This window comes from Oryza glaberrima, chromosome 3 (assembly GCF_000147395.1).
Source record: "Oryza glaberrima chromosome 3, OglaRS2, whole genome shotgun sequence".
Lineage (NCBI taxonomy): Eukaryota > Viridiplantae > Streptophyta > Magnoliopsida > Poales > Poaceae > Oryza > Oryza glaberrima.
This window is the reverse complement of record NC_068328.1, coordinates 4,612,291-4,638,730: the sequence shown is the minus strand read 5'-3', so window position 1 is coordinate 4,638,730 and position 26,440 is coordinate 4,612,291. Positions and strand designations below refer to the sequence as shown.

The 26,440-nt window shown below is 45.2% G+C and overlaps 5 protein-coding genes across 5 annotated transcripts; 1 reads left to right on the top strand and 4 right to left on the bottom strand.

Annotated features, from left to right (window-relative positions):
* Positions 1 to 1,130: 1,130 nt before the first annotated feature.
* Positions 1,131 to 3,277, bottom strand: LOC127765310 (cytochrome b561 and DOMON domain-containing protein At3g25290-like). The gene is made up of 2 exons (XM_052290182.1): positions 2,555 to 3,277; positions 1,131 to 1,945 (listed from the first exon to the last, which is right to left on the bottom strand). Exons 1-2 carry the CDS (start codon positions 3,155 to 3,157, stop codon positions 1,391 to 1,393), a joined length of 1,158 nt encoding a protein of 385 aa, XP_052146142.1. The 5' UTR covers positions 3,158 to 3,277; the 3' UTR covers positions 1,131 to 1,390.
* Positions 3,278 to 13,727: 10,450 nt separating this feature from the next.
* On the bottom strand, positions 13,728 to 14,742 carry LOC127768095 (cytochrome b561 and DOMON domain-containing protein At5g35735-like). The gene has a single exon (XM_052293617.1). The coding sequence runs from the start codon at positions 14,428 to 14,430 to the stop codon at positions 13,849 to 13,851; it is 582 nt and encodes a 193-aa protein (XP_052149577.1). The 5' UTR covers positions 14,431 to 14,742; the 3' UTR covers positions 13,728 to 13,848.
* A 704-nt stretch (positions 14,743 to 15,446) lies between these two features.
* Positions 15,447 to 18,160, bottom strand: LOC127768069 (mitochondrial import inner membrane translocase subunit TIM22-3-like). Its single transcript, XM_052293585.1, has 5 exons — positions 17,905 to 18,160; positions 17,407 to 17,471; positions 17,250 to 17,322; positions 17,086 to 17,139; positions 15,447 to 15,962 (listed from the first exon to the last, which is right to left on the bottom strand). Exons 1-5 carry the CDS (start codon positions 18,089 to 18,091, stop codon positions 15,730 to 15,732), a joined length of 612 nt encoding a protein of 203 aa, XP_052149545.1. The 5' UTR covers positions 18,092 to 18,160; the 3' UTR covers positions 15,447 to 15,729.
* A 355-nt stretch (positions 18,161 to 18,515) lies between these two features.
* Positions 18,516 to 20,864, bottom strand: LOC127768068 (uncharacterized). Its single transcript, XM_052293584.1, has 6 exons — positions 20,557 to 20,864; positions 20,366 to 20,437; positions 19,778 to 19,865; positions 19,254 to 19,386; positions 19,126 to 19,164; positions 18,516 to 18,812 (listed from the first exon to the last, which is right to left on the bottom strand). The coding sequence occupies exons 1-6, from the start codon at positions 20,789 to 20,791 to the stop codon at positions 18,747 to 18,749; spliced, it is 633 nt and encodes a 210-aa protein (XP_052149544.1). The 5' UTR covers positions 20,792 to 20,864; the 3' UTR covers positions 18,516 to 18,746.
* Positions 20,865 to 23,184: 2,320 nt separating this feature from the next.
* On the top strand, positions 23,185 to 25,124 carry LOC127765722 (cytochrome b561 and DOMON domain-containing protein At2g04850). Its single transcript, XM_052290669.1, has one exon. It carries the CDS (start codon positions 23,493 to 23,495, stop codon positions 24,744 to 24,746), a length of 1,254 nt encoding a protein of 417 aa, XP_052146629.1. The 5' UTR covers positions 23,185 to 23,492; the 3' UTR covers positions 24,747 to 25,124.
* The last annotated feature ends 1,316 nt before the right edge of the window (positions 25,125 to 26,440 follow it).

Here is a 26,440-nt window from a genome sequence, read left to right as displayed (position 1 = left end):
AGAATAAAAGAATTGAGAAAATTGTTGTGGATTCCACATATTTTTTTTTCTGACTAGGATGTCACATCAGTGAAACCGGACATCTATACTGCTATAGAACCTCTTGTACACGGTTTGAGTGAGTATAGGGGTGAAGATTTCTGGTTTTGGAGATAAGAGATCTTAAAAAATCTCGCTGTTAAATTGAGGGATCTCCGGTGAACTTATTCCTCTAACGGACCACAAATTCGCCTAGGGCGATTCACCCTCCAGAAGGCCCATGGACGTCATGTGATCATCACGCTTGCGTGCGCGCTTTGGACCGAGATGCATGGCCGGATTCTTCACTCGTTTTTGCGTGTCAATCTAGCCAACTGACTCTGTCACCCCAGGGGGCCCAATATAGTACTACTAGTTCTTTTCTCGTCAGATGATTAGTAAAACAAAAGGTGTTCTCCGTGTCATGACATTTTTTTTTAGTCATCGAAATCGGCATCATTTTCAGGATTTTCTTTGAGTAATCTAATCGAGCGGGTGAACTGCCGTATCTGCAAAGCAGTGCAAGCTTACATCACGGGCAAAGATACAAAGAAGATAGTACAAAGGCAAAGTTCGGAAAAGCAGCAATTTTGTGGATCTCCGTAGGAAATGTATTGATTCTCGTGAAGTTAATCAGAATTCATCCAATGTTTGAACTGATATGCCTATGTACTGTATCATCCAGTTTAGTTATATCAAATCAAATGTCTTAACAATACCATTATGTTTTCACACTGTCGCCTTTTCTTATCAAACAGGCCTATTGTCATACGGTGACAGGCCAAATTGCCCCCGTTACATACCTAACCATTGCTTTCTCGTCTTCCTTTAGGCTACGATGCTGTCAAGTGGAGGTATTGAGACCGGACATAAATACTAGTTTTCTTTTCATGATGGTATATATCCCTCTACTAGAAAACATCCACATGTTGTTTTCACCTAAGTGCTTGCAAATGACGTTATCCAATGGTTGAATCGTTCTAGCTGGAAACTTCCTTCGCTAGTGACAAAAACAGTAAAATGTATATATCAGCAAAATTTGTACTACTTGTATACCCACTCAACGTCTCAACCAATGAACTTTCAGAGATTCTCATGAGGGAGGTGCCATCTAATCGTAATCAAACGTATGCATAAATAAAGGTAATCATACATCAAGTGAAAAAAATGTATACAGATGTGTCATCGTGAGACCTGAAAATGTAAAAAGAAAAAAAAAAGGAAAAGAAATAATCTCTGAACCTCTACGTAGTCTACAGAAGCAGTAACAAAAAATGGAAGATACAGCTAGCAGAAGACAAATACACACACACATCGCAGCAAAACTACACACCCGTACCGCAAGGCACACGTCGATCAGACAGTGATCAAACTACGCGCGCCCGTTGCCGTTGGTGGCGCCGTACGGCGACGACGACGACTTGTCGCTCTTCTTCCGCCGGAGCACGATGACCCAGGTGATGGCCTCGAGCAGGAGCGCGACGCCGGCGAGCGTGGCGAGGATGGCAATGTAGCTCCTCTTCCAGCCGCTGGCCGGCTTGAGGATGTCGAGGCCCTTGAAGATGTTGACGGCGGCGAGGACGATGGCGGAGTAGCCGACGGAGTGGTGGTAGATGTTCCAGTAGAACCTGTACTTGTTCTTCTTGTCGGGCCTCAGCAGCAGCGCGAACACCTGGAGCGTGGCGAGGCAGAAGATGGCGATGCCGATGTTGCGGTGGGCGCTGTAGGTGATGCCCTTGGACTCGCTGCCGAGCTTGAGGCCGAGGGCCCAGCCGGCGACGCCGAGGATGTAGCCGGAGAGCTGGCAGGTGATGTGGAGGTAGAACCATGCCGGGTCGGCGGCCTCGAACACGCGGAGGTAGCGCGCGATCATGGCGCCCACCGGGATCAGGATGCCCCAGCTCACCGCGTTCAGGATGCCATGGATCTGTACGTACGACCATGCGTTGATTAGTTTGGTGCAGATTAAGGATAATCTCGAATCAAATTAAACCAAACAAGTAGTTGTTTCGTGATCAACTATGAAAAAGAAAATTGTGTGTACTGGTTGAGCAACTTGAGCAACTGCATGTCACAAAAGTTGGGACAGTTGCAGGCTTGGTTGCTTCTCGGAGTTGAATTTTGACCCTTCATTTTTTTTTTCTAGAAACAGATGAGCAGAAGGGATAACGTCTCCTAATCCCATCTCTATCCGGTTGTTGAACTAACCACATCGTGTTATTAAAAGTTAGCCGCCAAAATTGCCTATCTATTTGGTTAGGTTATGTATATCATCATGTCAATTGATCAATCCAACAGGATTAATTCTCAATCCTCCAGTCATCCTCAACTCAACTGGAATGGAATATCTGATCAAAACAATTCGGCGATCCTAAAATGAAAATCTTTAAAAGGATGACACCGATGACTAACCTCTAGTTGATTACCTATCGTTAGTTGGTGACATGCCTAACGTCTAAAATAAACTCGAGAAGCAACATCCTCTAATTGAAAAAGTTCACTGAATCGATCAACAAGGAGGAGGAGAAGAACTTACGTTACGGCGGTGCAGCCTGGAGTTGGAGGCGGTACCGGTGCTCTGGCCGGAGCTGAAGTCGAGCCTCAGCATGCTCTGCACGTTGGGGCCGGACGTCGCGTGCTGGCCGACGTTCCCGGTGCTCCCTGGCCCGGCCTGCCACACGGTGTTCTGCGTCGTGGAGTTGTTGGGCAGCGCGATGGTGGCGAAGATGGTGTACACGCCGTTGGTGTAGTCGGCGGTGGGCGGGGACAGCACGTCGAAGCTGAGGCTGCCGTTGGTCAGGCTCGGGCTGGTGTTCTCCAGCACGGTCATGAGGACGGACACGGCGCCGCTGCCGTCCTGCGAGGCGATGAACACGCTGCTGCCGGGCATGGTGGTGCCGCGGGTGTTGATCCCCCAGGCGACCCAGCCGCTGCTCTGCTGCGGGGCGCGGAACGCGACGTCCGCCGTGCCGTTCTCGGCGTGGTGCGTCCAGTGCAGGCTGGCGCCGAGCACCGGCAGCGGGTTGCACTTCAGGAACGTCTGCCCGTTCTGGAACGTCGCGGACAGGCACTGCTGCTGCCCCGCCGCGCTCGCCGCGAGCTGCAGCAGCAGCACGCCAGCGAGGAGTTGCCACGCCATGGTAGAAAAGTCCTTTGGGCTTTTGGTTTGCTTCTCCCCGTGAGCTCTCTCAGCCTCTGGACTCGAGGTGCAATGTGCAGTAGGAGAGGCGTGAAGCTGCTGCTGCTGGTGAGAGGATTTGGGAAAGGGAGAGGCTTATATGCAAGCTCGTCGCGCGGTTGTTGGGGGAGTAGGCGTGTGGCTCGAAGCTTCACAGTTGATAACTTGACATGGTCATCAGCACTATACATGTCATGTTGGGAGTTAGCAGCCTTCAACTAGTACCTTATTAGGTGCCTGAATAATCGAGGTGGTATAATTCATTCAGACATGTGCCCGTTAAAACTTCTACGGAAACTTAAATTATGGCCTTTACATTAAAAAAACTAAAATTATTTTCTTAAAAAAACTTAAATTATGGTTCAGACTCTACAAGAAACGCCCAGAAGTCTTTCGATTAGCTTCACAAGGTGGTGGGCTAGACAACCTGGGTTCGAAACCTCAGCCCTTTTAATTATTTGATATTAGATCATTCTCTAATATTCGCGTCTTTTTTATAGTTCAGTCTGTACACCGGACCGTATGCCATGAAGTGCAGGCATTATTTTTGTTTAGATTATGCATAGGAGGCATATTCTGAAGGTTCTTGTTTATTTCAACGGATTGAAGTCACCTACTACGTTCTCCTATTTGTTTCAGTAAAAAGATTGTTTCAGCGAATGGACATTGCAGAGTATGCCTATGCCATTAAACTGTCACAATTGTTTTACAATTGGCACTATCTCCAGATCGGCTGCACGTAGTCATACTCATACGCCTCAATGCCTGCACCACAACGGCAGAGGTCGGATGGATGCAGACCTTTTCCACGTTTAGTGGGTTGCCTGGAGGAGAGTAGTTGAAGCTGGCGAGGCAGAAACCAATAGAAAAACTGCAAGAGGATTAGGTGAAAGACCAAGTTCAGGACTGTACCCCCCCGTGTTTCTGCTCGGACAGCTCGGTCAAACCGTTTGCTTCTGCTACCTTTCGTCCTCGTCCCGCCATCCTTTTCTTTTGCCTCAGGCAATTGCGCATGTGTTCTTTTCAATTTTCTGATGTTAGCATGCCCTTGACAGACTGACAGTTCGTTTTTTAATATATATATCTAAAGCTGGCACTGTACTAAATATAAGCTCCTAAAAATCTCAACCTTTGTAATTTCTTTACACAATGATGCTGAATTTCATATCGATGCGATGTCATAAACGCATAGGAGTAGATTAGCCTGTAAGCAGAGGATTAGCAGATTTTTTCCCCACGTGCATCCGACAGGCCGGCTAGCGTCGTCGACAGAGTCGTCTCCCGGATCTACGTAGAATGAACACACGGGATGAGTTGTTGGAGGCTGCAATATTTCTTGGTCTTGCGGCAGGCTGAAGTGCTGAAGGCGCGTGCCATATGGACGCCAAACACGCGTTTCTCTGAAAACGCATGACCGGGCCTTATTTACAACCTGATCAGACTCCAGGATTATCGACATGTTCGTCACGTAGACTAGTCTTTACTCTTTTGCCTTCCGTTTTTGTGTCCAGTTTTCCAATGCAATCTGGTGCGATGTCTGTACGTATCTGATATTTCTACGAGTATCTGTTGGCTTCTGCAGCTACTTTGACACCGTGTACTGACAGTATAAGCAGACAACCGTACGCAAGTAGGAGCTGAACTGTTTGTGGCTTTGCTTTGGTTCTGTGACGAAGCAAAGTGACTTGGTCGTTCATTTCAGCTCTAGCTTTTACTAGTTTACTCCGTGAACGCTCCCGTTTTAGCTGTTATTGGCATAGTTGGCTACTGGCAAGATGAACGCTCCCGTGTATGTATACAGATGAATTTGACTATCAAGAATGGACCAAAAGGATTCAGAGTTAGGGTTCACAATTCTGACGAAACCAGTCGAATTCCGTGAAATTTCGAGGTTGCGAAAGTACAAGCTGTCTGAGATTTCGATGAGTTTCATCCAAATTCAAATTTAAACTGATAAAAAAGGAAAAAATAAAATCTTATAAATAGTATGATATTCATAGAACTTATTGGGATAGAAATTTTCGGAAAAATTGATGTACTCCTTGTATTTACTGAAATTTACCGTAGGAAAGAAAAGAATAACGAACTTAAAAAAAGAAAAAAAATAGTTCACCTCAAAATTTCAATGATTTTGCTCGGAATTTTGCCAAAGACGACCGGTTTTCGCGAGCTTATCGGTAAACTTAGGGAATTTATATTCAAATTTTGGTTTATGAAATTTATTCAGAATCTGCCGGTTTTTCACCGGATTTCACGAAAATCGTCATTCCGACAAAGCCCGAAACGGAAGGCCTATCTCGAAATAGTAGACGAGTATACTGCATTGAATATTTGAATTTTGAAGGGCCAGAGAACTAGCAACCGCGGCGAGGACAAACCTGAAGACTTCTAGACGCTAGTCGCTTTCATTTCTACTGGATTAATTAAATATAAAATCCATGCAGTTGGTCAGGATTGCGATTGCACATACTCATACCGAACCGATGTCCCAACCGAACATCTCACAGTGAAATCTCTATGCGAAAACGAGATGAACAATCATAGCACCTCACAAACAGGCAGTACCGCAGTACATTTGTACTCCTACTCAAAAGGAAGTACACGATGTACTACTTCAGGTTCATGATGTACAATGTAGTGTGTCAAGTTGGGGTTTCTGGTTCTTTTCTGCCACGATAGAGCTGTCCTTATGCATTGCCTTCCTTATGTTAGAGATCAGTCTCTTTCTGCTGTTTGGTAATATTAGCTAGAAGAAAACGAATACAGATATTGCTTCCAAGATCGAGAAAGAAAAGTAAACGGGTAAATCTCCTAGCTCAGTCGTCTCCTATTTTGGAGATAACTGAATATCGAATAACGCAATCGGTGAGATCGCTTACTATTGGAAGAATTTCTGACGACATGTTCAACACTGGACAAAAGCTGGAATATGACCAAAGGAACAAAAATGATGGTTGCTAGCATTTCCATCAAAGAGGAGCTTTATATTATCACTGAAAATTCAGAACCTGGAAAAGTACAATTCATGGGGAAAAAAGTTGGAGAAAAGGCGCTGAAATGGGCAGTAATATCCAAAGTTACCTATCAAATACTTTTCTTCGCACATACTCCCTCCGTCTAAAAAAAAAGACAAACCCTAGTTTCCGTATCCAACGTTTGACCGTCCATCTTATTTGAAAAAATTATGAAAAAAAATTAAAAAGGTAAGTCACGCATAAAGTATTAATCATGTTTTATCATCTAACAACAATAAAAAGTATTCTATATAAGACGGACAGTCAAACGTTGATACGGAAACCTAAGGTTTGCCATTTTTTTTTTTTTTTTTTGGAGACGGGGGAAGTATAGTAGAACTTTTAAGAAGCAGTAGTGCAGTACTACTACTGTCCTTGGAGAGTTCGTGTTTCTTGTCCTTTTGCTTTATCAAGGTTCATATTAACCGTAGGTATGTTTAGCTCAAATGTTGATATGTTTCGTCAACTTACTTCAGCAATCATTTTGAGAACATCCTGCTATTTGGAGTTAGAGGTTCACTTGTGCTTGTACTAAAATATCTTAACTTGCTCAGATTGTTGTACTAAAATATCTTAACTTGCTCAGATTGTTGAGGTTGTAGGTTTTCCGTTTTTCGGTTGTATGTTTTTCTCTTTGTTGAGTTCTGAGTGTAAGGTGGTGTTTGGATCCAGAGACTTAACTTTAGTATCTGTTTTTAGACATTAATTTAAAATATTAAATATAGACTACCTACGAAACTAATTACATAAATGAAAGCTAATTTGCGAGGCAAATTTTTTAAGCCTAATTAATCCATAATTAGAGAATGTTTACTGTAGCATCAGATAGGCTAATCATGGATTAATTAGGCTCAATAGATTTGTCTCGTGAATTAGTCCAAAATTATAAATGGGTTTTATTAATAGTCTATGTTTAATATTTATAATTATTATCCAAACATATGATGTGATAGGGACTTAAAAGTTTTAGTTCCATCTAAACAGGGTCTAAGTGCTCTTGTATTCTGTTGGCTGTGTATATCCCTCGTGGATATAGAGGCCGGATTAATAAAAATGGGGCTGCCTACAGCTCGGGCGCCTGACGATTTGGAGAAAAATCGGGCGCTGACGTCAGCGCCCGATTTACGTGCAAAAACTACTTTAAATCGATTTTTCTCTTAAATTACTTATCCGAATCATCATTCGATTGCACCATTAAATTCGTTGTAATTAAATCTTGAAAACAAGACCACACATGGATATATTCTGACGACAATTTTTTTAGCTTATTATGGAATTATTTTTAAATGTTGCACGATGTTCCACCAGGTATATCGGAATTGTTTCACTAAGTAGATCGAAAATGTTTCACTCGTTTAAATTGGGTGTTGTTTCACCTTATATAAAAACAATGTTTCAGCAAATAGTGAAAGATTGTTTCAGTTCACTGCAACATTTGATCCATACATAGTGAAGCATTATAAGTGCACTAGATAAAACATTTTTTTGGTGGAATAAAAAATAAAATGAATTCCCTTAATAGGGGGTTTCCAAAATATGTGGGTTTTTTTGTTGCAATGGAATATTTCAGTTCACTGCAACATTAGATCTATACATAGTGAAACATTGTGAGTACACTAGGTAAAATATTTTTGTGGAACAGAAAATAAACCAAATTCCCTTAATAGAGGGTTTTCAAAATATGTGGTTGATTTGTTGCAGGTGGGGATAGGTATTGTGGTGGGGCCAGCGACATCAGCGTGCGCGCGGGTGCGGGGGCGGGGGGAGCGACCGATTTTTCCTCCCCCCGCCCGGTCGCCCGACAGCCATCATTATCCAATAAAAATCCAATTGTCTAGAAAAACAGACCAATCCCTAACAAGTGTAGTCGATGACATCAATCTTTCGAACCGGAAAAGTTGGCGCGCGCGCTTTTTCCTAAGAGTTAACGTACCTAACTGAGTTAGTTTAGGATAATGACGGTAATTAAGAAAAGATTTTTTTTCATAACAGATTGAAAAAAAAATTATATGTGAAACTTTCAACTCAAATTTTGAAAATTTTGAACTCAAAATTTAATTTTGTAAGACAAATTTTGAAAACTTTCAACTCAGATTTAAAAACTTTTGACTCAGATTTGAAAACTTTCGACTTGAAATTTGAAAACTTACAACTCTAGATTTGAAACTTTCTTCAGATTAGAAAACTTTCAAGTTAAGATTTAAAAACTTTCGACTCAAATATTTCGAAAACATGTGTACTAACGATTAAAAATATTGGAAAAAAAACATGAAAAAAAGGAAAATTCTTGAGGGGGGAGCCAAAAAAAAAGAAGCAAAAAGATGGGAAAAAAGAAAAAGAAAAAAACGGCAAAAAAAAAGAGAGAAAGAAAACGATAAAACGGGTGAGGAGCGCCGACTGTCGCGCGGCAGTTCCGTTCTAGCGCATGCACATCAAATTAACAACTCCGCTTTCGAACGTCCTTAAAAGTGGATATGTAAGGAATGACTTCCATATCAATGGTATTAAGGAGGACTGGAGGAATTGAGTCTCGAATCCAGATTAACTAGACCACTAACCCACTAACTAGCCTACTAACTTATGATACTAGCTAGTAAGATATTGGATCCTTCTCAATCTTGTCACAACAAAAATATAATGCAAGAAGGAGATGCACTTATATTGGAGTGGTAAGGGGTGTGGTTTCATTCTTAAGGTTTCGTGTTCAATTCTTAATACACTCACATTTTCTTCCAATTATTTGATAACCAAAACCCTCCTTATTTGTCCTAATCCTTTTTTTATAATACAAGTAGAAGTGGTTCGTATCAGCACTAATAATTTTCTTTACGTGCAAATGGTAGTTCACATCTTTCAGACTATTATCCATTTCGGTCTTTGTGTTCAGTCTTACTAAGCGACCGCGGATAAACGAAGGTGCGAAGTAGGAACGCAAAATATTAATTTACAAAATACATAATGATAGTTATCACGAACTGGTCGTTGAATTTTGACTTAGTACATGCTGATCAAATTAGGAACATGTGGTACAAAGGCTGATTAATCCAAATACTGAATACTCAAATACTAGAACAATAGAAAATGCTCAACATTTCTGTGACAAAAAGAAAAAAATACTGTATCTTACGTGAAGGTTGGTGTAGCAGATATATTGACCGGTAGTTAGGTCTCCAACAAGTAGCTCGTTGGTCCATAACTGCTATATATGCTGAATGATCCAAGTTCTTGTAGTACGTAGTTCTTTCCCTCAGATATTAAAAATTCTAATACTCCACAATCTTGTAGTACTAGTTTTATGCATTAAATTAATTGCCGCGACCGAACTTTTGAATGATGAGAATCATAGGACAGCACGCATTCGTTGCTTCCAGGCTCTAGCCGCCCTGATGCTGGGTCCTGTCCATTATTAATCTTGTGAAACTCTGAACAAACATGTCGAGTGTTGCTTTCGGTTCAGACATGGAAAATTATTTTGTCAACTGGTGTGTGTGTATTCCTCTTCTGTTGTTTGATTGTAGTAGCTGCCCTCGACAGCTTCCGTTCGCTTCGTCCTGGTTAGTATCGTAATTATAAAGAGTTGGTTCACCTGCTCTAATCGAATTAGCTCAGCTAAGCTGTAGAGCTGTGCACATTCAGATCCTAGAAACACCGGACAGGTTCCACTGCCGTCTGCCGGGCCGCACTTTTCATTTGGATGACAGGTGACCGTGCACACTTTGATCAACGCCTTTCAAGTTTCAACACCTGACACCTTGCAACATGTCCCTGGCCAGGTATTTTGTCCATGATGACTGCATTTGATTTAACACTTCCCTAGATGATTTCCTGCCACAAGTCATGCAAAGACATGCTTGGCGATGTTGCAGTCCGTTGATCTGGCTGTAGCAGTTTGGAACGGAGGGAGAACAGAGGTCAGATCGAAACGTGCCAGGGAGTAACATCCGTACACGCCGTAGCAACTGAAGTCGCTCTCTGCCCCTTGGCGGATGAACAGATCTGGTCGAATGAGGAACAGCCTGCTTATCGGATATCGCGCGGCGGATCTAGATGACACGCACGAAGTCGTTTGCCTTGGGTTGTAAGAGCATCTCCAACAGTACGGCTATTTTTAACTCTCCAAATACTTATTTGGCCAGCCTAACAAAAATTTAGAGAGTGAAATTTATCTTCTATTTCACAGACTCTTTACATTCCACTCTCTATTAACCAATGGACCCCACCTGTCATTCTTCTCTTTCTTCTTCCTCCCCCCTTCTCCCATCCTCTGCTCGTTCTTCTGCAGAGCTCGTGCCAGCGGCGGCGGGCGACGGCGTGGCCGCGGCCGGCGGCGGGGCTCGCGGACGACGGCGGAGGTCGCGGTCAGCGACGACACGGATGGCGGCGACGGTCATGGCGGGTGACAGCGTGGACTACGGCAGCTTAGGCCGTGGCCGGCGATGGCGCGGACGTCGGCGGAGGCCGCGGACGACCGTGCGGTCGCGTGCAACAATGAGAGAGAATAGCCGGATGTTAATGTGCGTGGGGCCCACAGTTGGCCAGTCATTTTGGCTGGCCAAATTTGGCTAGTGGAGGTGGAGGGAGGGTTTTGGCCAGTCAGATGGCTTAGCCATCCGGTTGGAGAGGCTGTTAGAGGGTGTTTTTTCGCTAGAATGGCTAAAATTTGACTTGGAGAGTCATTTAGAGAGGCTGTTGGAGATGCTCTAAGACAGGTACCTCTGAATTGATTCTCTGATTCACACCTATCGTCCTTGATCTGGAAACGAAATGATGCCATTGATCACACGGATAAGCAACGGCGTTGGCGCTGTCAATGTGATGGTGTGATTATGCCAAAAGGGTTAATTACTTCTAGGACTAGTTAGCACTATGCACCAAGCAGGCGGCGCGACCCAGAGTGGCCATTCCGTAAGTGAGGGTGTTTTTTTTTTTGCTGACGTGGGTTGTTGGCCTAGTCTGACGTGGCTCATTGAATCAGGGAATCAGTGTGGACTTATTCCTTCGCGTTGAGGCTGTAGGCCCACGAAAACCTGAACAAACAGGATCGCTACCATAGCGGGCCCCATCTGGACCGTCCATGCTAGGGCCTGAAGTTTACTAGGCCTGTTCCTTCATTCCAGAGCCCAGATAATACGGCCCACCACATACTCCCCCACGCAGCCTGAAGCCCTGAATCAGATGCACGCCGGCAGCGGAGGGGTTAAACGGTCAAGTACGAGGACAACACCGGCGCGATGGATGAAGACGCCGCCACCGAAGTGGATGTTGAACAATCCAAAGGTGTTAAATCCTTGCCAAATTCAATCAAGCCATTTCTCCGATTGTTCTCGCCGTGTACAAAGAGAAACTGTTCCATTCCAGAATTCAGGTTTACAGTGAAAACAAGACACACTGGCACTGAGCCACTGACATATCTTATGTGATTACAGCATCTGAAAATTACGAAATCACGGCATCCTGGAGTTGGAGGCTCCGGCGCTCTTCCCGGACAAGAAGTCAAGCCTCTGCATGCTCCGCAAGTTCTGCCCCGACGTCGGGTGCGGCGCAATCGCCCCGGTGCTGCCACACCGTGTTCTGCGTCGTGGAGTTCATCGGCAGCGCCACCGTCACGTAGATCGTGTACGCGCCGCCGCCGCCATACTCCGATAATTACTTCGCATCTGATCTTTTTTGCAGGCTTCATGAAGTGCGCGCTGAAATTGTCGGATAATTTAACATGATCAACTAGGTTGCCTTGTAATTGTCGGATAATTTGTTTCTACTGCCGTGTCTTACATTTCATTTCGGAGGCAGACGTCGATTGCTACGTAATTACGGACTTGTTCCAACATTCCCTGAAAAACCACAAGGAGCGGTGACTTCGTCCCGACCATCGACCACGGACACGTATTAATTTCTCCTTAGAAAAGTGCGCGTTGACCTAACTCCAGATGGTAATATATGTTCCCCTATTGTCACACTTGATTTTTATGCAGTGTATGTGTCGGTGTCAATATGTCATGGGCTCATGGCAGGCATGTCATTGCCAAGGCTGCGAACATTTACGTTACACACCCATAATCGCATTGGAAATTTGGAATTACTTATCCGGATGCATTGATATTACAAATTATCACGGGTTAATCCTACATATTCGGTTCGAACCAAAAGGCGTTCACGGAATCATGGGTTCTATGTAACCATGGAACGCTGGACAGTACTGACGTTTTTCTATCGAGTAGCATATAGCAACCGTAGCAACACCATCAGCTTCAATGAATCTTGGGAATTATATCCTGTTACCGCGAAAGCATCTCCTCTGTCCATGAACAGAGCACAGCGTCAGCCAATCCTTCTTCCAGCTCCGACCACGCCATCCGCGACCTGATCAAGACTGAAGATGCGCATAGGCCCCTCGACGAGTTCGGTGAAAATGGCGACGAGCTGGCCTGTCCACTCCACTGTTCTATGTCCGTCTCATCGCAAGAACACTTGATGTCATCTTGCTCGGGTTGAACACCCCGTATCGGCTAAAAACAGAATCGTGCGTAGTTGGAGCTCCACCGATCGTCTGTCTACACGTTACAAACCTTTTACCATCGAACAAAGTAGCAAGATACTTCCTTCATTTCACAATGTAAGTCATTCTAGCATTTCTCACATTTATATTGATGTTAATGAATCTATATAGATATATATGTCTAGATTCATTAACAACAATATAAATATGAGAAATGTTAAAATGACTTATATTGTGAAACGGAGCGAGTATTTACCAAAACAGGGACGAAGGTACAGTCAATTACCGGGGTCAGTAGACCCCAATGATTTTATTTTAACCTCTCGTATCCTCTTTATTTTACCAGCTATGACCCCGGTGAAAACAAATATTAGACCCCGGTGACATTAATTGTTGATTGTTGTGTTAAATTCCAATTGACAACTAGAAACGATACTAGCAACAGCAAATAGAAAATTACCTAGCATTTATGATTATACGTGAGCCGAATATGCATATACTTTGAGTTTTTGAGATTTGAAACCATGCATAAGGCCAACGGCTCGTAACTTTTCAAATTCCCTAGAAAAATAATTTCTATAGGAAATTGTTTTAAAAACCATATTAATCTATTGTCTTTCAAGTTTTTTATAAGCTAATAATGCTTAATTAATCATGTGGTAACCTCACTCTATTTTGCGTGCTGGGAGGGAAGGGTTCAGATCCCGTAGCTAGGTCTGAACACACCCAGATTGTATCAGGGTTCACCAATTCGATTTAAAATTAGATTCCAAATATAGCAATATGGCTTTTGTTACCAAAATTTGATATTTTTTTTTATTAATTTGGTTTAATTTTACAATTTCAAATTTGAATTCTTGAAAAACTATTCCAAATTTCACTCAAAATCTACTTTTGTCCCAAGTTGGAACATCGAAATTGCGTTGTTTTCAATCCGTTTTGGTTGAAAACATAGACCCTGGTTAGTAATGACCCCTACAATTATTTATCCTGGATTCGCCCCTGTGCCAAAACTTGCTAGTAATTCCTCAACACATTGCACTTTTATTTAGTATAAAAACCGATAGCAAACAACATCAGAAACATATGCTGTATGGTATGGCAATGATAATAATAATGCTTATTCCTAAGCCTACTACGCATCAAGACGTGAAGTCGTGCTTCTTGGTGCTCCTCAGGTTCGCCCCCGTCGTCGGGTGCATCGCTATGGCCCCTCCCCTGACCGGCCCGGCCTGCCACACCATGTTCTGCGTCGTCGAGTTCCCCGGCAGCGCCACCGTCGCGTAGATGGTGTACGCGCCGGCCGAGTACTCGGCGGCGGGCGGCGCCGGCACGTCGAACCTGAGGGTCCCGTTCCTCAGGCTGGGGCTGAAGCTCTCCAGCACCGTCGTGACGACGGACACGCCGCCGGCGCCGGCGCCGGTGGCGTTGATCTGCGAGGCGATGAACACGCTGCTGCCGACCATGCCGGCGCCCTGGGTGTTGATGCCCCACGCCACCCACCCGCCGCTGCTGCTCTGCGGCGCGCGGAACGCGACGTCCGCGGTGCCGTTCGCCGGGTGGTACGTCCAGTGCAGGCTGGCGCCGAGCACCGGCAGGGTGTCGCACCGCCGGTACGTCCGGCCCGCCTGGAACGTCGCGTTCGCGCAGTCCGGCTGCGCCGCCGCCGCGTACAGTAGCACGGCCGCCGCGAGGAGCCACGCCGAGCGTCCTAGCCGCGCCATGGTGGTGGACGAGTAGCTAGCACGCGGTAGGGAGGCGAAGGCGCGAAGGAGTGAGGCTGGCGAGAGGGGCGAGGCGGAGTATTTGTACCGGCGAGGTGAAGCTCAGCTGTTGCCTGTTGGGTTCGGAGGTTGGAAACCCGCGCGTGTGGGGGTGCAGGATTCAGGCTTTGGAGTTGAATTTCGCGAAGAAATTCAGAACAGTAAACCGAACTGGTCGCACCTTTTACATTTCGAAGACGAGCTTTGCAGAGATCAGCATCGGTGCACCGTGCACCCCGCGGCCTAAAGCTCTGTATTTTCGCAGCTAACTGGTCTCGGCGTTTGACATTCGCTCGGTGATGCGTTCTGCTGCTGCCATCCATCCAGTGAGATCCACGATCTGTGTGTCACATGATGTCTACACGTGCGTCGATTTCGTGGGTAGCGGTCTGCGCCAACAACCCTGATGAAGGCGTGACGCGTGCCTGCACGGCCGTACACGCCGTAGCATGCCGCCCGTCGAACTGCGGTCAGTCGCGTCGCATTCATTCATCCTCTTCTCTTTTTTCACAGGCCGCGTGATTTTTTTTTTCCCAAAAAGCAAACCACATGTTTTTCACCGCGGGTGTCACGGTGTGTGCCAACTTGCCGTGATGAGGAGGCTGCCGTCACAGGCCGTCGCCTTCGGTAGTTTTTAATACTTGTTTTTATTCACACAAAGTCAATACACACAGGGGATTGGGGATGCAATCCAGAGCTCATCCTGACGTGAAACGAGTTTTCTCGCCTCGGTCTGAAGCTGAGTGGCGGAGGTCGCCTTGTTTGCCGGACAAGGCCATGAAAGCGTCGTCCAAGCTTGATCAGCGGCAAATGGCTTATGGTTGGAGTCTTGAAGATGGAAGAGTTGGCCAAGTTACTAAGATAGAGGAGGTGACACCTGAAACCTGGTTGGAGTGAACTTTGTTTGGCTACTAAGGTGCAAGCAGGATATACTATACCAGTACACCAGAAATAACTGATAACATTGCTTCCAGTGATAAATATGAAGAATACCATTGCTTCCAGTGATAACTGATAACGTTCAGCATCCCAGATATGGATAGCAAGATGGAAAGATTACAGAACAGGTGCCAGAGACGAATTTTTCTTAAATTTTATCTGCCAAACCAATGAAATCTAGTTAAGCCAGCGCTTGCCACAGTGCAGCAAGAAAAACCTGGCGTCATACAGAAAGCAAATCTAGATATGAGACATGTCCCAAAACAAAATTCACTAAGCTATAGCTTTCTTGAGCATCTCCTTCTCCCTATGCTGAAGAGTCTAGTGCTTCGGCTTTAGTACTAAGGACTGGCAGCATGAAGATAAAGCATCTGATGCATCAAGAAGTGGTGGCAGAGTGAATGGTGGGAGAACGCCACCATTCTGGTGTGAAACGGTCAAAGCACTCCCACCAAGTGTCTGTGCCATTGCAGCCTGCTGTTTGTTGAGCCCCTCCATGATGCATGAGAATGCTGCAAAGGTTGCACAGCTTTGGAGCAAGGCTTGTGGTGTTCCTGGTTTAATATATATAGAAAGATGTATGTAAGCAATTTCACAGTAGTCCAATAATCCTTCGTTATACATATAAAAAAAGAGTAGTCCAATAATGAGCAGACAACAGTGGTTGGTATCGATAATAGATTCTAATTATGAAAGAAATTCAGCAAAGGTCCATGTTTCAAGTATCCTTTAAATGCTAACATCTGCGTTCCACCTAATCTTATTCAAAGGCCAGCCCAACATATGTGCTAGCTAAAGTGTTCCTTGTACACTTCAATACTATACTGAAATGCAACATGAGCACGAATGCCATGACATAACAGATGTGACAGTAAATCAACAGAGCTGTGCAGTTTTCACAACCTTTGATGCATTATGCTTATTAACGTGTTTACCAACCATATCACCAGGTTAGCCATTAGCATACGATCTTTCTGGGTGGTGCCTAACTGCCTATCATGCATGATGCATAAGCACAACTAAAAACTGAGGAATCGCATGGTATTGGTATGCTAAAACAGAATGGCACTAAAAGTAGGGTGAACCGTCCCACATAAAGTGTGCCATGTAATGCATGAACAAATGATTTTAACTGGACTGAGAAAGCTGTACAGTAATGATCAATTGATCAGTTCGATTGCCTGCATGACTCCATACCAATGAAATTAAAGCAGCATGTGCCCTTAGCTGTCAAACCCATGAATGATGTGTCTCTTATCATAAAATGGACAAGGACACAAGGCTATCATAATTTTGAAATTTCACACTCATATATTAGGGCCTAGTTGAAGGAATTCTACAGCAATTAGTTCCAGTCTTGTATTTTTAGACAAACTCCATGCCAAAATCATGTCATGACCAGAAGCACACCAGAAATAAATCTAGCGATCAATGGAACAGGCACATGGTTTGCTGACTACAAGCAGCGGTACTAACCACAATGATCATGAAAATTCATTATAATGTAGAATCCATGCATTGCAGTTCATGCTGAAATGACCCTTTTGTATGAAACCCAGTAAGCAAAAATATCATAAAATTGAGAATGGCATCCAGTATCAAAGTATCATGCAGCACCACATTCTCCCATATAACAGTATACCAAAAATAAAACATGTGTATTGAATGCAAACATACCTGGAAAGCTCAAAGCAAGGCCAGTGCAACAACCAGCTATCCCAGCATTAACAACTGCCAATGGAGCATGACAATTAATGATATGTATTCAGCAACCAAGATGTTCCATCTAAAAAACTACCAAGATGTTAACAAAAAACAGGGAACTAAAACAATGCGCATACTGTCATCTTTGCCGCGCAGCCTTCTCAACAAGCACACAACCAGACTCTGGACGCCAGAGAGAACTGCAAAAGTCTAATCCAACAAATTTCTGTTATGAGCAAGGTGTCTGGAAGATTTCCACGCAAAGGAACTGCATTAACATTATCAATAGCTAACCTTGGCAGAGGACCCTGCGGTGCTGAATGAGCCCTTAAATCCCTTCTTAGTGAACAAACCTTGTCCTGGATAAAGAATCCAGTTAAAACCACAATGATTTTACACGAGGAAAAAAACCTAGGTGCAACAGATGACCTGAACTAATCCATATTGATGGCACTTAACAAAAAGACTAATCGCATCTTCATTAACCTAAACATCCAAATTTAGGCCAAGGAATAAAAAAATCCGCACAAGATGTGCTATTATCAAACGCATTCTAGATGTATTACGAATTCTTACAACCCACACTAAGGATAGGTGTGAAGTGAGCTACGTTTGCACGATATGGGAAAGAAGGGTAGAAGACTGCAAAGTCCATATCCCTCTGTGCCCTAGGAACCAAAAATCAAAAACTAGAAAAAAATAATTCGCGATTACCACAATAGAAACAGCGAGAGCAGCGACTGAAACACACGAACGCATAGAGGGACACCGATAAATCGGGGATAATAATACCATATCCGACGATAGATCCGATGAAGGCGCCACCGGCGAAGTCTCCGGCGGAGCGGATGAAGCATACGGCGGGCGCGGCGGCGAGGGGAGGCGGAGACGCGCCCCCGTCGTTGGGGCTGGTTCCCTCGGCGGCGCCGCCGCCGCCGAGCTCGTCGCCGTCCGACTCGCTCCCGCGTTTCGCCGCCATCGCTGCTCACAACACAACCCCTCTTTCTCTTGCTTTTGCCTCGTTATCGTCTTGCGTTTTGTTTGCGCAGCCCAGGCGTCCCCGTGTTTATACGCGAGCTACAGCTCAGGACAGGGTTTCGGACACTGTCAAGTGGGTCCCACCTGTCAGAACCATCTGGTGGGCCGGCCAGCTATACGAGCCCAACCAAGCAGGCGAGTAACAGTTTTGTTGCTATCTGTAGGCATTTCTGGCTTACAAGTTACTACCAGTACAAGTTACAGATCTCGAATCGAATGCACACAAATTTCTGGCTAACTGAAAAGTGTTCTCGTGCCATGCATGATAACGATGTATATGTATACAGTGTGAGCAATGCATCGCCTTCATAAACTTTCTACAGATTACTGCAACCTGTTCCACACCTTGTGGTTGAAAATCTCTCTTGAAAAACATCACGGGTAGCTCCCTACATATACAACATCACACCATCAAAAGTTCAAACCGTTCAGCATCACGTTGCAGTCGAGAAGCCTACACAAGTTTATTCTAATCCCAAGCAAATTGTTGGGCAGATAATACAGTAGTCAGTTTAGCATGGAACGCAGTTAGTTTCCTGTTTCCCAGTTGAGGAACACCAATAACTGCTTCGGAAATTTAGTCAGATACTCAGATGTCACCAGTTTCGTATGGTCAGAGGAGAAACCAATGGTAGTGCAGTTGCGGGTGCCTCCAGTGTCACCTGAGAGAAAGACAATGTGTTGTAAGTTCTGTTTTTAGATGACTATAGTATTGACTACCGCTACTGCTATCGTTCCAAATTGTTGCAAATTGCAGGTTATAGAAGTGGTTGTCGATGTCTTATAAAGGATCAAGAACTTCTGAAGAAACAAGAGATATAAAGCTCTTCATGTTACTAACACCAAACTGTTGGTTTACTGGCTGAACACTATTTAACAAAGAAGTTGTGGAGGAATTGTAACAATAGCAAACACAATACGTTGAATGCTCCTATATGTTTTTGCCAAGGGACTGAGCCACAAATTCATGCGTACCTCCTTAAACACTGAACTATACGAAGCATCCTTGAAGCCCTGAGTTCAAACCAGACAAATACAATATTGAATTAGCCCACATGAGAAAAAGAGAAAAATACAGGGATGTTCAACAGACAAATTCTCACCAATTTTCTGAACAGCTTTAAGGATGCTGTATTTGATTCGTTAATTTTTGCTCTGAAAGTGTGAATTCCATATTTCTCTACTGCAAATGCCATCATGATTAATATTGCTTCTTGACCAAGTCCCTTTCCGCGGCTGTAACAAAAGGTACTGGAAAGAATGAGTAAAATGGCCGAACACCATCAGTCAATCACTTTCTAACTGCAAACACCATTTTCCCCCCTCTGTTTGAAATATAACATAAACAAATAAGAGTTAAACAACTACTTTCACGTGGTTTCTGATTATTGCATTGCAAAAAGTTATATAACAGATTCACATGATATTCTCCTGAAAACAAAACTTGCTAACTTGACATTATCATCCTTGCAGTCGTCAGCAGTTTAAGTCCTCAATAAAGATATTCAGGCATATGGAACTGAATATGATGCCACCATTTGGACAGTCGAAACTTACAAGTAAAAGAGGTATCTGCGCAACTCCCATGAATGAAAAAGGACTAAATGGAGAACATTTATCTATATACCTCTTGTGTTCAGCAATCATAATCTCTATCTCTGCAAGTTGCAAATCATCAGGATCATTCATATAGATGTTTACATCACCAACCATCGCTGCAATTGATATCACAGAGCATTAAAGCAAGCAAGAGTTGGACAACTGTTGGATATCAAACTAAAAGCATTAACACAACTACAGAATTGAAATGTCAAGATGTTTTTAGTAGCACAATCCGAAAACCAAATACAATAGGAGTATGTTTTTAGTAGCACAACAATGAGTTCATTGGAGAGCCACCAAAAGGGCAAAATATGCTGAATCAACTCATCAATGATCATACATACGTACTCACATACCAGAACATGGATATCATAAGTTTTATCCCACATGCTTGGCTAACGGATTTAACATGATAGGGGTAATGGGTCTCGGATTCAAACCATCTAGCTTAACAGTAATGTAACAATCTCCTTCTGCTAATCGATCTCAAATTCAAAATAATTCGATATAATACTTGTTTTCCCAATTCAAGACCACAGTCCACGGAATGAAGTCAAACAAGCTAGTAACATATTACTGTGCTACAAAGCAATGTGGCAATAGAGTAGCGAACCTTCAGTGTGTGGATCGCCAACCGCGAACCCTCCCTCGATCAGGTCCTTGTCCAGCACTATGAACGTATGCTCTGCGAAGTGAACAAAACGGAAGAAAAAAGAAACAAGCAAATCAACCGCAACATCTCAACACACCAAATCGAGGCGAAATAGAAGTGGGAGATGGAGCAGCGAGAGCAAGGAGCCGAACTGAGCGGGTCGAGGGTCCAGGAGCGGTGGACTTCGAACTCCTGGTCGAGGGAGAGGGGCTCCGACGCGGTGGCCTCCAGCAGCGCCGGATCCTGCATCCACCCGTGGTACCGCGGCACGTGCTCCCGCAGGTACGGCACCAGCACCGCCCGCTCCCCCACCGCGTACCAGCTGCGCTTGCTGCCCCCTCCGTCCTCTCCGTCGACTGCCGCCGCCGCCGACGACGACGACTCCATCGCAGGGTTTCCAATTGGGCCCCCGTCCACGGTCACGAAACCGTGGGCTGCGGCCTGCGGCGTGAGTCGTGACGAAGTCCTCTCCTTCTGAGGTGCTGTACGCGATTTTGCTGTAAAAGCGGGTATCAATTTGACGTATTCGGATTTAGTAATTCACTTATACAGCTAATGGCGATTATTTCATGCAGATTGGGTGCCATATTTCAGTTGTGCGAATGGAGATCACATGAATGACTGCACAGTACAGTAACAGTAAGCTATTAAGTTTGTTGCTTCATGTGTTTTGGCAATAGGTGTAATTGGCATGGAGATACGGCATGTTTGCTTTAGAAGAGTGTTATAGATAGGTAAACAAACAAACACAGTCAATTAGAAACGAACCAGTTCAGAGAAGATAACAAACCATTATGTGATGTTGGAGAAGAAGACTGGTATTATTATGTATGTGTCTATGGTTTAATTATTCTGCTGGTCAGCTGGAGTATATTTAGTAGGGATAGATCATCTACCATTACATTGACATACTAATACTTGCTCCCATGTATGTATCATTTTATATTTTCAAATTATTTTTAATTTTGATCATCTGACAAGATTAGAGTATCTAATATTTGTACAAGCATATGAAAATTAAAATAAATTCATTTGGATAATATTTAACCATATTCTAACATTCATAAATTTTCTTAATACATGTAAAAGAAGTAAAAGAAAATTTAGGGCACAAACTACATGGTAGAAATTTCAACAAGTGTGAATTGAACATAGCTCGGTTAGGTTGATCAAATTTGATGAGGTTAAGGTTTTTTAGCTTGGTACTTAGTCCTATCTTCCTAGTATCTAATGTCAGGAGATAGTACATTCACACGTGTAAGCATGGGGGATGTTCGACCCAAATTTGTATAAACATGTAACATTTCGGCGTAGGCAATGTGAGTCTGTGTTATGTTATTTAGGAGTAATATGTGCTAGGATACACCCACGTAGGCCGGTGTGGTGTGTACGTGCGTGCTACTTATACGCAGGGGAAAAACTTAAGACTATGCAGAAATGTTTAGGTGATATTTATTTGTGCAATTTTTTTCGTTTCATGCGTATGGAAGGATAATATATTTTCTTGCCTTGAATGCAGCTCACAAGACCACTTCAGTTGACCAAGCTTATGATGTAATTAGTCTACTAGGGTCTAACATGGAGTGCTTATAGTTTGATATATAAAATTTCATTATATTGTAAGGTCCACCAGCGTGACACAATGGCACTCCACATTTATATTTCACTCCACACTCTAATTTCAATGGGAAAATATGGTTCTAATCTCCCCTTTCTTACTTATAATCTAAATAGTATCACTACACGAATATACAAATTTAAATTTAGCATCTATAAGTGGCAATAGAAAATAATAAATTAAACTCCAGCTAATAGAGTGTATGTGAATATTCATAGCCATGTTTATTTTGTTTTTCAATTTGTAAAAGTTAAATTTAAACTTAGCTACATTTTTATGCAGTGATATATCACTAATTACTAATCTATCTTTTGTTTTTTTTTTTTTTTGAAAAAAATTATAACCATGCATACGGATAGCATGTACTTTCAATAATTTAAAATCCACTCAAACAAATACATAGCACACATTGCATTATCACATCTTGGGTCGCGATTGTTCTCCCGAAAACATGTTCTAATAAGCTAGATAAATAAGTTATACCATCCATCCTAAAATATATATAAAAATTAACCAAATATGATACATGCCCATACTATCGTTTTTTCCCCATCACTCACAAATTCTTGCGGTTATTAGCTTCCTCCTAGCCGTGCCTTGGAAGCCAATTACAAGGACCATCATAATCGTAATCATCACACCAACAACATCGCCACTCACAAAAGGCCCCCAATAAGAAACACTCTAATGCCGAATCGTTCACATCACATCACCACGTTGTGTGAGTGAGTGAGAGGCCTTCTCGAGTGCGGCCACCAAATCTTCCATTCTGCAACCAGTATTATCGGCTAGACCACTCTTAGGATCAGGCCACCTAACCTCACCTAGCAAAAATGTCATGATAATAAGTTAAGTTGCTCAAAAGCACATCAGTACACTGATTGACAGACATTGAGCCTGTAGCTGGAAAGATACGCTTGCTGCATCTAAGCTATAGCCAGGCCCCAGCAGGTTCCCTTTGGTACACTCCTTTCAGATTTAATTCAGTTAATCAGGTAATTGAGTATGCAGTAAGCAGTTGGTGTGTATCTGTGTTACTGTGTACATAGCTGGAATTTTGTCGCTGTTCAGTGGCTGGCTGGCTGCCTTTTACACCTACGTACAGATCGATCCTACAGTGCCGAGTTCAAGAATAGGCCAGGAGTTGGCACCACACAGAGAATAGCCTTATTGCAGCCTTCTTTTTGGAGCCGTTTCCCTTGCCTTCAAAGCTAAGAAGACATCAAAAATAAAGGCACTAACCAACAAACGCACACTCCACAGCCATCATCGCGCTCGCACCCGCGAAAACGCCCCACTAAAACCCCACTTACGCGCACAAACAAAGCCGAATTAACACTCACGCTAAAACGTTAGCGCGCCCCGTGGTGGCAACACACACAGTCACACGTACGCTAGCTCGATCGTTAGCTGCAGCTTCGCACCACCACTCGTCGACTCGTCGTACGTGCTACGGCGCAGGTCGCTACAATGCGGCAGCAACGCTGCGCCACGCTACTGGCTTCGCTGCTGCAGCTCGTTGCCGTCGCTGTCCTTCCTGCAGCAGCGGCAGCGGCGGCAGCGGCGGCGGCGGGTGGTGCGGCGGGGAGGTGCACGACGTCGACGCCGTTGAAGACGTACGCCAAGTGCATCGCGCTGCCGACGCAGGGCGCGACGCTGGCGTGGACGTACGACGCGCGCAACGCGACGCTGGACGCGGCGTTCACGGGCTCCTTCATCTCGCCGTCGGGATGGGTGGCCTGGGGCGTCAACAAGGACGCGCCGGCGATGACCGGCGCGCGCGTGCTCGCCGCGTTCTCCGACCCCTCCACGGGCGCGCTCCTCGCGCTCCCGTTCCTCCTCTCCCCCGACGTCAAGCTCCAGGCGTCGCCGCTCGTGTCCCGCCCGCTGGACATCCCGCTGCTCGCCTCCTCGGCCTCCCTCGTCGGCCCCGCCCGCACCGTCCGCGACGGCGCGACGGTGACCATCGCCGCCACCATCCGCCTCTCCCCGAACCGCACCAAGCTCCACTTCGTGTGGAACCGCGGGCTCTACGTGCAGGGCTACTCGCCGACCATCCACCCCACCGACGCCTCCGACCTCGCGTCGCACGCCACCGTCGACATCCTGACGACGGCCACGGAGGCGTCGCCGACGGCGTCCGCCACGCTGCAGTGGACGCACGGGTCACTGAACGCCCTGTCGTGGGGCTTCCTCCTCCCCGTCGGCGCGGCGGTGGCGCGGTACCTGCGGCCGTGCGCGTCGACCGGGCCGGCGTGGTTCTACGCGCACGCGGCGATACAGGCGACGGGGTACGCCCTGGGCGCGGCCGGGTTCGCGCTGGGGCTGGTGATGGGGTCGGCGTCGCCGGGGGTGACGTACAAGCTGCACCGCGGGCTGGGCATCGCGGCGGCGACGGCGGGGAGCCTGCAGACGCTGGCGATGCTGTTCCGGCCGAAGACGACGAACCGGTACCGCAAGTACTGGAAGTCGTACCACCACCTGGTTGGGTACGGGTGCGTGGTGGTCGGGGTGGTGAACGTGTTCCAGGGGTTCGAGGTGATGGGGCTCGGTGCGTCCTACTGGAAGCTGGGCTACTGCATGGCGCTGGCCACGCTGGCCGGCGGCTGCGTGGCGCTGGAGGTGAACGCCTGGGTCGTCTTCTGCAGGAGGCAGCAGGAGGAGAAGCTCATGAGGAGGGAGGTCGAGGACGTCGTCGTCAAGGACAGGGCAGCTGCCTTCTAGCCAAGCCGGGGGCTCTACTCTCGGTGTCGCGGGGCCATCCATGCATACAGTTTGTGGTTGACTGCTGACGTGGCTGGGGTTGACATCCATGACAGCAATCAACGTGATCAAGATGCAGCACACGCTGACGCGAGCTAATCTAATCGGGCACGTTCGCTGGCAAGCTGATAGTAGTAAGGCAAATGGGGTTGAAGACTTGAAGGCGTGATTAGTTTTTTTGTCTGATGATGGTGACCGTGCACCAGTTCGATACTAGTGTATGCCTGTGGTATTGCCAAAGGAAATGTTCTTTTTTGTGTCTTCATTATTTCTGTATAAGTACACGCACATATAGGAGATATTCATGTACAAGTTGCTTCAATCTCAAGTTCCAAAGAAGTTGCTTCCATTGAGTACCTTTCTGTAGTACTCCAGATTTCAGTGGAAGTAAGGAACTGTTTTACGACAATTCAACCACGGAAACGTACGGCCCAACCTGGACGACGTCGCGTCGATCGATAGGGCGGCGTGGTGGAGTGGATGGGGGCGCCCGGGCAGCCTGTTACGCGTGTAGCGCGACGGATGCGAGCACTGATCACCTCGTCGTGGAAGGTGAAAAAAACGACGTGCACGGCCGAGAATCACACGCGCCGTGGGGAGGTGGGGCACGTTGCGGGGCGGTTTTGCCGTTTGCACCGTGCACGTTGCGGCCCTCGACCATGCGCGTACCGCGTACGGGGTGCGTACGAAACGCGCGCCGTGAGCCCGTGATGGCCGACGCCCCGTGCCCGTGCCCCGTGGGCCGCCCGCGGCCTACACATCACCGTTTCACCGGCCATTCGAGTTTTGCGGGCTTCGGTTTGCACGCTGCAGCCTGAAGGCACCGACGTCGTGCTACTTCCAAAGCTATGGTGCGGCGCGGTGGCGCTACTAATTCAGCTGTAACCAAATTAAACAAGATTGACATCTAGACCTATTGAAAACCACTACAATTTTTAGCTTTTGATTGCTGGGACGCTGAAAAATTCAGAGAGGCAAGATAAAAACGACGTGAATGTTAAGAAATAATATAATATCAAATAATTAGAAGAGGTGAGACTTTAAACCCAAATCATCTAGCCCACCACCTTATGAAGCTAGCCGAAAAACTTCAGAGCGTTTCTCCAGAGAGACAGATAACTTAGAGGTAACATAGACAGAACTTGCATTCTCATAATCTCATCACGAAGGCTCGTTTGAGTTCAGTGAAGATCAAGATTTGGTACGGGTACATAAAATGAGAAAGTTAATTATTAGTACACCATTAATTGAGTTTTAGTTATTTCAAAATTAAAGAATGAATGTATGTGATATTTAAAACAACTTTTATATAGAAAGTTTTTTTTCATAAAAATATACCTTGAAAACGTGATAATAAAAACAATATTTATCTTAATTGAAACATGGTACAACTAGTTTTTCCGGTTGGGTGTAAAAGTAAAAGTGCAATGTTGTAATTTACAGGTACAATTCCGTCTAGATAACGGCGATTGTTTTGTCAATTACTCAGGCTGTGTTTAGTTTCTGAAATTGGGGAGAAGTTTAGAGAAAGTTGGTAGTTTGGAAAAAAAGTTAGGAGTTTACGTGTGTAGGAAAGTTTTGTATGTGATCTGATGGAAAATTGGGAGTTTAGGGAAGTTTGTGTGAACTAAACAGGCCTCAAATTACACCAACTT

Bases quoted from the DNA above. Each gene is read 5' to 3' on its own strand.
- LOC127765310 (XM_052290182.1), bottom strand. From the start codon at position 3,157: ATGGCGTGGCAACTCCTCGCTGGCGTGCTGCTGCTGCAGCTCGCGGCG. The intron at 1,946-2,554 runs GTAAGTTCTTCT...TCGTACGTACAG, and splicing joins CCAGGCTGCACCGCCGTAAC to ATCCATGGCATCCTGAACGC.
- LOC127768095 (XM_052293617.1), bottom strand. From the start codon at position 14,430: ATGGCGCGGCTAGGACGCTCGGCGTGGCTCCTCGCGGCGGCCGTGCTA.
- LOC127768069 (XM_052293585.1), bottom strand. From the start codon at position 18,091: ATGGCGGCGAAACGCGGGAGCGAGTCGGACGGCGACGAGCTCGGCGGC. The intron at 17,472-17,904 runs GTATTATTATCC...TTCTTTATCCAG, and splicing joins CGGATCTATCGTCGGATATG to GACAAGGTTTGTTCACTAAG. The intron at 15,963-17,085 runs GTATGTTTGCAT...ATATTAAACCAG, and splicing joins CCTTGCTTTGAGCTTTCCAG to GAACACCACAAGCCTTGCTC.
- LOC127768068 (XM_052293584.1), bottom strand. From the start codon at position 20,791: ATGGAGTCGTCGTCGTCGGCGGCGGCGGCAGTCGACGGAGAGGACGGA. The intron at 19,387-19,777 runs GTATATAGATAA...CTTTTGTTACAG, and splicing joins ATGATTGCTGAACACAAGAG to CCGCGGAAAGGGACTTGGTC. The intron at 19,165-19,253 runs GTGAGAATTTGT...GTTTGAACTCAG, and splicing joins TAAAGCTGTTCAGAAAATTG to GGCTTCAAGGATGCTTCGTA.
- LOC127765722 (XM_052290669.1), top strand. From the start codon at position 23,493: ATGCGGCAGCAACGCTGCGCCACGCTACTGGCTTCGCTGCTGCAGCTC.